This window comes from Rosa rugosa, chromosome 3 (genome assembly GCF_958449725.1).
Source record: "Rosa rugosa chromosome 3, drRosRugo1.1, whole genome shotgun sequence".
Classification (NCBI taxonomy): Eukaryota; Viridiplantae; Streptophyta; class Magnoliopsida; order Rosales; family Rosaceae; genus Rosa; species Rosa rugosa.
Genome location: NC_084822.1, coordinates 58703743 through 58715813, shown reverse-complemented (window position 1 = coordinate 58715813; position 12071 = coordinate 58703743). Strand labels below are relative to the sequence as shown.

At 39.5% G+C, this 12071-nt stretch overlaps 1 protein-coding gene across 6 annotated transcripts; it reads right to left on the bottom strand.

Moving 5' to 3' along the window:
• Window positions 1–4143: 4143 nt before the first annotated feature.
• Window positions 4144–10845, bottom strand: LOC133736393 (uncharacterized). 6 transcript variants are annotated; one of them, XM_062163864.1, is made up of 10 exons: window positions 10692–10845; window positions 9995–10551; window positions 9763–9906; window positions 9598–9680; window positions 8470–8924; window positions 7677–7840; window positions 7240–7325; window positions 5853–6019; window positions 4693–4995; window positions 4144–4446 (listed from the first exon to the last, which is right to left on the bottom strand). In XM_062163864.1, exons 3-10 carry the CDS (start codon window positions 9781–9783, stop codon window positions 4259–4261), a joined length of 1467 nt encoding a protein of 488 aa, XP_062019848.1. In that variant the 5' UTR covers window positions 9784–9906; window positions 9995–10551; window positions 10692–10845; the 3' UTR covers window positions 4144–4258. The 6 variants fall into 6 exon arrangements, with proteins under 6 accessions (XP_062019848.1, XP_062019849.1, XP_062019847.1 ...); XM_062163865.1 differs by having other exon boundaries at window positions 5853–5986; window positions 9995–10838; XM_062163863.1 differs by having other exon boundaries at window positions 9995–10836.
• Window positions 10846–12071: the final 1226 nt, after the last annotated feature.

The window sequence follows — 12071 nt, the reverse complement described above, 5'->3', positions numbered from 1 at the left end:
GATGTTACTATTTTAGAGGACCGGACCGGGAGTCTAAAAATGAGTCGACCCAAAGGTAAATTGTAAAATCTGCTTTAGGGGAGTGAAAGGGTAAATGGTGGGTTTTTAAAAATTTAAACATAAGTTTTATTGCCTTTATTGTTATTGATGATGTCCTTAAATCTCTTGATATTGTTTTAGATGAAGAATTTATATGAAGAATTCTTAACTTTATAAGCCTGAATGCTGGTGCAAGTTTTAGATGAAGAAATATTTATGCACTAACTCTTAATATTGTTTGGTACTATTCACAGTGAGATATATGACATGACCAATTATAAGTAGACTTAATCGGACCGTTAGATATTTGATTTGGGGTTGAACAAGTATTATTAATCAGGTTCCTTTCTAGATATTTGATATGGGGTCAAACAAGTATTATTAAGCAGGTTCCTGTCAAATCATTAAATGTTAAAGTGGTGGACGGTCCAAATCAATGCTTACAAATGCATGCAATGAGAGCTTGTTGTATACAATAATTTCTCGATGCTTAAATGTATCAACTCAATCTTGTTCTTTCTTTTGAGTTTTGACTACGCCACTCTATATTGTTATTCACTTCCGGGCATTGCTAGAATGTCCTGCTTCATCAGTACTGACTTCACGTGCCCAATTCTTAGCTCTATTAACTGTCTTACCTCACCGGTGGCCACATGTTACTCTGAAGGAGTGCGTTGGAAACCAACACTGACTCTAGCGAGTAACTACTTTGGCGCCTAGAGAGAGTAGCTGCAGTATTTCCTTTTTGGCGCCTAATAACTCAAAGGCAAAAATGACATTCTCGATACTTAACGAATGATGATGCTCAATGTGGAAACCAACACTGACTCTAGCGAGTAGTTGTAGTATTTCCTTTTTGGCGCCTAATAACTCAAAAGCAAAAATGACATTCTCGATACCTAAAGGATAATGATACTTAGTGTGGAAACCAACACTGACTCTAGCGAGTAGTTGTAGTATTTCCTTTTTGGCGCCTAATAACTCAAAAGCAAAAATGACATTCTCAATACCTAAAGGATAATGATGCTCAGTGTGGAAAGTGGAAACCAACACTGACTCTAGCGAGTAGCTGCAGTATTTCCTTTTTGACGCCTAATAACTCAAAGACAAAAATGGCATTCTCGATATTTTTGGATGATGATGCTCACTGTGGAAACAAACACTCACTCTAGCGAGAAACTACAGTATTTTTTTTTTGGCGCCTAACAACCAACACTGATTTTGGCGAGTAACTGCAATATTTACTGTATTTCATTTTTGGCGCCTAATAACTCAAAGACAAAAATGGCATACTTTACGAATAATGATTCTCAGTGTTTACACCGCTAAACAATTCTCAAAATCATTATTCACTCAAGTACATCAAATCTCATCCATCAATTGTTGAGGACTAGTAATTGGACCGTCACACCCCCACCATATTATCATTTCCCGTGAAATCGTTAGTCTCCAGGTGACTACTGTGCGAACGCAAGCAGCCGAGCACCAATCGAACATCCCAGATTGCGTCACGTGGCATTATCCAAAGGATTCGCGTATTTTTTCCATTTGGTTTTTAATTTTTGATCGAAACCCTTTTTATTTTGGTGGAAGTGGAACCGAAAAAGAAAACCCTAGCTCTCTCTGGTCCGTCCCTTCCGGTGGAAAACAGGAGAAATCTTCAAATTTCCTGAAATTGAATCCGAAACGGTGAAATTGACTTAGGGTTTCACCTCAGGAGGCCGGATTCGAATCCCAAATCATGCTCTTGCTTCGTGATCTTGACGACTGTTGGAGGAAGCGATGATTCGGCGTGTTACGGTTAAGGTACGCATGTATTCGAATTAAATTTCTCAAATTTTGATGATATGATCTGAATGCATGAGCACTATGTGTGATCGCTTTGGTTTTCAGGTTTTGTTTTGGCTTTAATTTTTGGTGTATCAGATCTCAAAAATGTTTGGGGGCATGTAGGATGGAATGTCAAGTTTGGGGCGTCAATACTAACATAATTGCCCACCAAGATGTAACGTCAATTGTGCTATTGTTTACTGTTGCCCAAAATAAAAAATAGGGGAAATGCTCATTTACCCAATTTTAGCTTAAAATTTGCCCACCTGCTCTACTAACTGTTTTTTAACCCCGTTTACCCAAAACACTCTAAGGGATTATTTCCCTAATACCCAATTAATTCTTTTTTATTAATTTTTTGGACTTTTTTGCCCTCTCCTTCAATCTCTCTCCTCTCAGTTTCTCTCTCTCTCTCTCTCTCTCTCTCTCTCTCTCTCTCTCTCTCTCTCTCTCTCTCTCTCTCTCTCTCTCTCTCTCTCTCTCTCTCTCTCCCTCTCTCTCCCCCTCTCTCTCTCTCCCCCTCACCGATTTCTCTCTCTCTCCCTCCCTCCATCCCTCCAGCAGGTCGCCCAAGACGCCGGCTCTCGCCATCGCCGCGCCGAAACTCGTCGTCGTGCTCTCCGCGGCCAGGCTCAACGCCAAGCCGACGGTCCTCGTCGCTGAGAAGTTCGGCGAGGCCGGGTTTGACCTTCTGAAGGAATCGACGACCGCCAGTAGAATCGGGTACGTCTTCGATTTGCTTCTGTCTCTCTCGCCGGCGACTGATCATCACGGAAATCGCAACTTGATTGTATCTCCGGTCCCGGGCTGCAACCGAAGTCGTTGCAATCGGAGTCAAATCAGTGTGAAGGCAAATGGTCAACCGGAATTGTTGCAAAATGACTGGAATTGTGGGCAAAATCGTCAACCGGAGTCGAGATTATTGGGGGGCAATAATCTTCCTATTGGGGGGCAATAATGTGTCTTAATTGTTGTAAAGTCTCTATAATTGTGTTCAGTGATATTTTCCTTTGTGTTTAAAGACTGCTTCTAATGTGTTTTGGTATTTCTGATATATTATTGGGGGGCAATAATCTGTTTATTGCGGGGCAATAATATATTTGTTTTGTTATTTTTTGGAGGAATATGGTTGATCATTTTGTTGTTAGGTGCATTTATTCTTGTTAAGAGGCCACCCGGGAGGCCTAGGGTGAAGCGGTTCAAGTGAAGTGGAGAGTGAAAAAAAAGGCAATTCGTTGTGGACTTAAATTCACCAAGTATTGAATTTGAATACCTGTACTTTTGTAAACTAATTTAAAACCAAAATGAGTTACTTCTGACCATCTATAAAAAAAATATTGGGGGGCAATAAACTTTTTATGACCCCCCAATAAACCTAATTATTTTGGTTAATGAATCTAGCAGCATTTTGTTGAAATGACCTGTAATAAATGAACCACAGTTAAGACATTATTGCGGGGCAATAATCTGTCTATTGCCTCCCAATAGACCACCCAAAAAATCACCAGTTTCTATCATTAACAGATTATTGTACTATAATAAACTCAAAACAACATAAGACTTATCAAAACTCTAATTTCAGTGATTAATTAACCACAGTTAAGAAATTATTGGGGAGCAATAATCTGTCTATTGCCCCCCAATAGATCACAGTTTTGACGTCGTCCGAGACCTGCAAGGAGACTCATCTCGGAGCCCAGACCCGATTCACGCCTTTCCCGGACATCTGACGAACAAAACCGGCGAAGCCCAGAGGGGTTGGGATCGTGGAGTTGGATGGCGTCATCCTCTGGTGGTCCGACGGTGGGACAGAGCGGCGGCGGTGGAGGCCGACATCGACGGTGGAGTGGTGGCTTAGAGAGAGAGAGAAAGAGAGCCTGAGACGAGGTTAGAGAAAGAGAGAGAGAGAAATCGATGAGGGGGAGGAGAGAGAGATATGAGTGTAATTTGTTAATTAAAATGAGGGCAATACTGTCAAACACTGTTAGATTTGGTAAATGGGGTTAAAAAACTCTTGGTGGAGTAAGTGGGCAATTTTTAGCCAAAAATTGGATAAGTGATCACGGCCCCTAAAAAATATACACACACACACTAGATGGTTCCTAAATAGTCTTCCCTCATCTCCAACCCAAAACGTATCTCTTCCAACTTCCAAGTTCTAACCAGATTATATAAATGAAGGTTTTGATTAATCTAAAAAAACTTCTAATTGAATTTTTTTTCTTCTAATTACTCTAATATTTACAAGAACTGAACATGAACCTCTCGCCCCTGTTACAAAAATGCCTATTTATATTTGTATAAGCTTCTAGCGTTGACTCAATTTTGATCGTTTGAAATGTGGGAAACAAAACTTTCAACAATATCATCAAGCTTTGTTGCCACAAACTCAATCAGTTCTCTGTCGAGAATTTGAATAAATTCGAACAGAATTTCGAATGTGCATTTGCAAAAAACAGAGCAAGTCCTTCTCACTTTCTTTCTCTAAGCAGCAAAGAGCATCCACAACGTAATAGAACTCTGATCCATACATATGCACTGCACTCGCTGCTTTGTAAGTTAAGAGCTCCAAATCACCTGTTGCAAATAAAATCCAACAATACATCATTTTCGGCTATTTTGGTTTGAACAGATGCAATTTATGTCATTCCAATTTGAAGAGATGTTAGTTTTTTTTTTCCTCTCAAATGCATATTGTTAATAAAAAATGCTCGCTAAGTGATCCAGATTGAGATAACTGTGCAAAGCTTGCCTAGACAGAGATGAGCCTTCACCTTCATTGTATAGAAACTGGGACAACTTGGGGATAAAGGTGATATATACCTGCTGCAATCTCTGATGCAAGAATATCATCGCTGAAGTGCCGCGTAGACCACCATCTACAGCGCAATTTCCAATTCTTTCCAGATTGTCCCTTTATAAATATTTTCGGGGTCTTATTGAAAGAAACAGAGTACCGTGGTTTATGTCCACCTTCATTTCCATTCAGACACACCGACATCCTGTCCTCTTCATACTGAGAAAGCTTCAGGAAACACATAGCATACTCTCTCCATATGTATTCAGCATTGGTGGCATCTAAATGCAAAGCTATCATTTCAAGCAGGGACTCAGGACTATAATTATCTGCAAAACATCATAAGAGACATTTTGTTATAACAAGATATAATGAATTTTAATTATAATGCAGATCTACTTCTTGTTACATACAAAGATTAAACTTACTGCTTTGCATCTATTATAAAATTTATGGTATGGTAATGGAGAGTACACTCACAGTTAGATGGTTTTACAGAAAGTTTGCAATTTTCAAATTTTAGTTAATCTGTTAATCACAAAGATGGAAGACCGTAAAAGGACGAGATGTATTAATTATGAGTTACTAAAAACATAGACCCCACAAAATCAAAGAAAGAGCAAATACAATTGGCGGGATTTTACGAAATGGAATCAAGTTATCCCCAGTGACCAAAAAATTAGGTAACTCCGTGAGACATTTACTACCTGGCACACTTGGAAAGGAGAAAAAAGCTCATACTTCAAGAAAATAAAAAAATAAAGAAGATTGTTCAAATCAAAACTTAGTTTGGCAACCAGGAAAACAGCTATTCCCTCACTAATAGGAACATGGTTTCATTTCCCAGAATGTCCGAGTAAAGATTAACACCGCAAACTAGTAAAATTTTGATGGGTTCCTATCACTTCCAAATATTTGGCCGTCCAGGGAGTTTAAAACTTAAACCAGACAAAGTTTTTACTCATTTGCTACAGAAACATTACATCACTGTAAAAGTATCTTGGTTCCATGTCCTCAAAGTAATTTTAAAGACAATTAGTAATCACATGAATGCTAAATAGTGAACAGACTAGTCTTTAAGTATGTAATAACGATCTTCTATCTGATTGGAACTTGGAACAAATATGGACTTGACTATTGTTTCTCCTAGACTGTGTATAGGATTAAACTGAAAAAGAACATGTACCATTTTGATGCAACAGAACAAGCTTTTCCAATGAATCGCAACATGTAGGATCCTTCCTTAAGTTTTCCTCCAGACAAGTGGAAAGCACAGGTTTGTTATTAGAATCAAATTGCTGCAGAAGACTAGACCTTAATCTGTCCAACATGTAGGCATTAGAGCATAATACCCTACATAAATCATAAGCAACATGAGCATGAACTAACTAGCATGAGTAGAAAATTTTAAAAATTCTCATGTACATAACTAAAGCAACAAAAATTAGGAAACATGTGGAATTAAGGTAGTATCTGCTCTATTGAATGAGCATTGTACAGGCATTCCATAGGATATTCCAGTGTTCTATTGATGAAAAAAAATAAAAAAAGGAATCACCAGTTTCACTAAATTTTCATCAAAATAATAATATCAATTATGATCCTTGCCAAATTTCAATTCTTCCTAGTTTACCGGATAATTCTCCACAAATATATTTTATTTTGATTTCATTCTAATGTAAACCTGCTTCCATTACATTACAATGTCCATTTTAACAAACAATCTCCACCTAACTTATGCTTGTTATATATCATCAAAATTGATCAAACTGCCAAGGCAATATTTCACATGAAAAACCATCAGAATTTTGAACAGTGGCAAATCCAGAATTAATGCTCAGGCTAGTTTCAAGACAAGGAAATTTATCATGCAAACTCGTATCGAATCTCAATAATCTATCAGAAGTTGTAATGCGATTGGGTGAGATAATCTGGATGACAAAATGGAGATTCAGTGTTTTATATAAGCCAAATTTTTATGAAAGAAGCATTAACTCAATTTTGGTTTTGGTCATGATAATAGCCATCAGCCTAACATCATCAAATATCATTAGTCTGTTGGTAATCGTCAAACTCTTAATAAATCAACTCCTGGGATCAACTTTCTACGGTTCAGAAAACCAAACATACCTGGTCTAATCTAATTACAAGGAAACCAGACTGCCAGTCATTATAAAAAGCGCAGAGGTGTGTGTCCCGGCAAGGTTTAAATGAGGTGTGCCTTTACCTAATGAAACTTCTTTTCTGTGAATGTAAAGTTTTGTTTTCAAATAAGTTGTGCCTCCACCCATATGGTACATAGGACTATAGGAGACATTTCTAACATTTCAAGTTTACTGGTTTTATATTCTATTTTTCTACAATAACTCTCTCCTTGTAAGGACACTATTTTCCGACTGAGAAGTGCATTCGAAGTATATTCTATTTTATATTCTATATATATTGCTTTCACCTTTTATCCCTTTTTTCTAGAATCAAACTACCAAAACTCAATTTCCTTTTTTGTATTTTCACTCTTTACAATTAACTCCGAGAAGTAAAGATAGAAACAAAGTTGGCAGATAAAGTGGTACCGAGTAGGCAGCGCTGTGTTTGAAAAATTACAACAATATTCAATCTCATCTAGGGCCTCTTTAACTTGACCTCCAATCAGCAACAGCTGCCACACACAAAACAGAAGAAAAAAATGAAAAAAAAAACGAAAAGAAAAAAGCCTGAGAGTATAAAATACATGAATTCTAGTACGTACTATAAGCTATAAGCTTGTAACTATATCCGTAGATGCAACGATGAATGCCCTTTTCTTTTCCAGCATCCAGTGAATGCTCTTATATTCCTCATTAAAAACAGATTTTACAGGGGAAGTCTATTTTCTCAATAAAAATATCAGACTAATGGTCGCACGTACATTAACCCAAAATTCTAACAGGAAGACCACAAAATTTGCATGTATATTTTCACAGAAATCAAATAAAGATAATGTTACTTCTTTACTAAAACAAGTGCTCACCTGTATCAAAGGATGTAAGGCTACCAATACCGGGGGTGAAGAGTGAAGAGCATGTCGTAAGTACTTCACTGCATCCTTGTAATAGTCATTAAAAATATTCTTATCTTCATGATTATCGAGAGACTCTGGCAATCGTATGGGCAGTAACAATGACTCCAACCCCTCTGGCATTATGAATGACAAATCCAGTATAAATATAAGTCCATGAGCTAGTAACAAATAGAACACAGATATATGAAGCTAATAAAGTCCTAAGAATATCTAGACTACACACACAAACAGAGCATGCACACACGCGCAAACACACACACACACAGACTAGATTTGGTTTTGTTATCCATGAACTATAATGCATTTGGTTTTCATTTTGTTGAATTCCAAATTTTCGTAAGGAAGATGTCATCCTGCACTCTTATCCATTCTTTACCACTCGCTGCTTCTATCCCTTATCAGTTATTATCAATAGATGGTATTTCTGAAAAACTTGAAATAGAAGGAGCTGAAGATGACACTTTTATAGTATGGATAACAGCTCCTTTTAAATATACTGGAATATCGAAGCTACTACAATCAGTATCTGATAATCATGCAAAGACTCCACGAGAAAATTTGCATTCGATAAGCAGTGTAAACAAACAATTAAATAATCCAAAACTAAATTAGAGAAGTCGTTCATTTCCCCTGATGCACATAGACCAGTACAGGGACAAGCCATATTTTTCCTTATACAAAGAAATCCAATTATTAAACGCAAGTATTACTTCAGTCAGAATGAAGGAAATTTTATTCTTACCAAGTTCAGAGAAAATGGGAGCATACTGCATTTGACCACCATGATCAGATAAAGCAGCTTCATCTTCTGAATTTTCAGCAGAGTCCGCATAGAAATTTTGGGTCTCAAATTTCGGTGGAGAAATTTCTACTTCCATGTCAACAACCTCCACAGAGATCTCTCTATGTAAGCCACTGTCAGCATCAACAGCAACAATAGGTGGTACATTCTCTACTTTATCATTCATGACAGAGGTGTCTGAATCACAATGAATGGCGCTACCAGCCTCGTTACTGTTAATAGAGCCATGCCCCTCTGAGCCTGCAACTCGTTCATTTGATTCCCTAGTGTAAAACTGGTCAGCCTCCCTCCACTGCATCTCTTTTGGGAGCTTGGAATACCACAATTGCTGGAATGTCAATCCGACAACCATATTTCGAAGAGGGTCATTTCGAAAACCATGTGCTTGCATGAGACTGGAAAAAAAAAATGAAAAGCAATATTCATTCAGAATTTCAGATGATGTATATCATATGGTATTGCCTTAGAGATACCATTTGCAGCTAAAGTAAAAGTAAGTAATTTGACAAACTCCTTTTGCTTACACCAATAGTCTTCCCTCAAATATTACATTATAAAAGATGAAAATAACAAACAATAAAATAACTTCATCGAAAAAAAAAAAAAAAAAAACACGAAAAAAAAAGAAGATGATTATTCCACCATATAGTAAATAGTATCAAGGGAATGCAAACTATATGAAGTGAAAACAGAAACAGAATATGGCATACTGGGGCAAAAACAAGTTGAAAACAAAATTATAAATATACATAATTACATACACATTCTTATAACATGGTCCATAGTACACTAGAAACCTCATTCTCAGACAAATCGATTTGGAACAGTACTTAACCGGCTTGCAGAACAAAAAAGAAGCAAGCTTTAAGTTAAGAATCAGAACAAGACACCAAACTACTCTAGCAATAATGAAACAGAAACAAAATAGATTTCTAAAATGTTCCGGCTACATTAGACTTCTACATTACGAAAGCAGGGTATTCTGATTCAATTCCTCAGTCAAGCACAGTAAACCATTACAGTAGCAAATTTTTGCAACTAGTCAGAACCCAAAAATAACAACCTTACCGGAAAGCACCGGCTTCAGCCTCCATAAGATTCCCTTTTGCAAGGGAGAGCGAGATGCGGTCAAGTTCAACAGCATGTCTGTACTGCACAAAAGCAAAAACCTTCATGGCTGAACAAATGCCGAAACCATGTGCATAAGTAAAACACAATGCAAATACTCCATACCTCTTCTAACTCTGCCTTCATCTTATCATTCTTCTTCTCCCAAGCTTCAAACACATTCTTAATCCACACCTCCTTGGACTAATTACCAGGCAAACGCTCCTCCTTTTCCATCTCAGACAACCGCTCCACCATTTCCAGCAAAACCTAGCCCAACAAACACAACCATCACATTGTCAATTTCACCCCAAAATTATTCAAATTCAAAACCAGGGGGCTAAACTAAACTCATTACCCAATACATGAAGCGGTTGTTCGCCGGCGACCTGTCGCTGGCTCCGCCGCCGAGCAACACGCTGAGGACGCCGCTGGCCTCGACCCAGTTGTGGTGAATCACGAGCTTCCGGAGAAGCTTTTCGAGCTTGGCGCGGTGCACCGCCCTAGGTTTTGAGGCGCCGATGCCGAGCAGAGTCGACGGCTTGCTTAGTGATAAAACGATGCCTTTTAGGTGCCCCGACAGTGCTGCCTCGTCGGTGTACTTTCTTTTCCGGCTTTCGGGAATAATCGGAATTTCTGGTATAGGAGATTCAGCCATGGCAGCTAAGCGGCCGAGGGTTTTGGGTTTTGGGGATTTCAAAATTTATATAATACGGGGTAAGAAAGATAATTAAGTGGGGTAAGATTTAATTACTACAGTAAATAGTAAATCTTTGGTTCTTGATGACGAGCGAGCCCTCGTCTCTCCTGTTTCCACCGCCTACCATCTATTCCTTCCTTCCAACACTCAGATTTTCACGTCGTCGTCGACTCTCTGCAAAAATCGAATCGGCTCCGACTCGCGCAAACGGAGACCTAATAATAATAGATATAGATAGACAAAAATCCGAAAAATAAACAAAAATCCGCAAGAGGGGGATCCCGCGAAATCGAAGAGTCTCGGAGATCGGAGGAAATTAGGGTTTGGGAGAGAGAGGAGCTATGGCGGGATGTACCTCTTATAATACAGCAAATCCCACCAACGCGAGCTTTGGTTAGTCTTTACTTGGGTTTGAGTGTCTCTCCTAATCCTTTGTATTATCTCAACTCCTCAAAATTAAATTTAATCTCACGCCCTTTTCAAAAAAAAAAAAATGTAATCTCACGCACCTTTAGCTTATCTTCTTATGACTTCGTATGTCAAGTTGATCTCTCTCGATTCCTATTTATAACGATAGGTTTTTTTTTTTTTTTTTTTTGAGAAGAAAACATAGTCCTTTATTCAACACCAAACAAACAGACTACAAAGTACGGGTGTGAAAAGCCGCAACACCATCCTCATCCACAGGTCGAATGAGAGATGAGTCGCGCACAACCCCAGAAAAACCCCAAGAACCGCGGTTACAGAGACCATCAGGTCAAAGGACCCAAACTCTAACCACCAAACGCCCTCACCTCGGGCTACAATATGAGACCACTTCCGAGAGTCACGATAAGACCCTGCATCCAACATAACAAACAGCCACCTATCCACCAACCGCACCGTGTCCCAAACCAACCAGACCACGTGCATGAACAAGTGACAATCACGTTGACAGCAAGAGAACATCGATAGTAAACCAAATAGTCCCCGGAAAAAACACCATGTCAATGGCACAACCTCCATACTCCCCCAAGAGACAACGCACATCCCCGCAGCCAACCTCAAGAAGACAGCCCCTCTCTCAAGCACCATGACCCAATACCGCCAGACCATGTGCGGGAGCTTCTCCCCATTACTTTGACCACCAAGATATAAATTGCGATCCTGAGAATGAAATAACACACCAAACAAAACAAGACCGAACCGGCCAAGACACCATAACAATGGCATCGACTCAGCACGGAAACACCCAAACCCCCGCTCAACAGAGGGGGGACTTATTTGCAACCATGAAACAACAGTAAACACACAACAGCAAACCAAATTGAAAACAACCAAAAAACTCCAACAAGGCCCAAGAACATTGGCCCGGTCCAAAACCCATTCTCCCCCGCAAAAGCCACGCGCTGCAACCAGCCACACCCGCCTCCGGCAAGTCCCATCGCCATCAAAACGCCGCCACACAGCAACAAGCCACCGCGCCGAAGCCATCCGTCGCAGCATCGCCCTGTCGCGCCATAGCCAGCCCCTACACCAGACAACCAACCACCAGACGAACCCAGACCAAATCGGAGACAGATCCGATCTGAATCGCCACAGCCCCAAACCATGTAGGATCGATGCCACCAGAAACCTCCACCGGAACACTGAAGAACGTCGCTGCTGCAACGCAGCCTCCGCCCCGGAACCGAGAAGGACAGATCGAGAGCGATCTGTGCTGCCCGACCCCGGAGAAACCACCACCCTCCCTGGA

Excerpts from the sequence above, each read along its gene's own strand:
- LOC133736393 (XM_062163864.1), bottom strand. The coding sequence starts at position 9,783 with ATGAAGGCAGAGTTAGAAGAG. Across the intron at positions 9,681-9,762 it reads TGAAGGCAGAGTTAGAAGAG|TACAGACATGCTGTTGAACT; the intron begins GTATGGAGTATT and ends GCTTTTGTGCAG. Across the intron at positions 8,925-9,597 it reads GCTGAAGCCGGTGCTTTCCG|TCTCATGCAAGCACATGGTT; the intron begins GTAAGGTTGTTA and ends TTTTTTTTCCAG.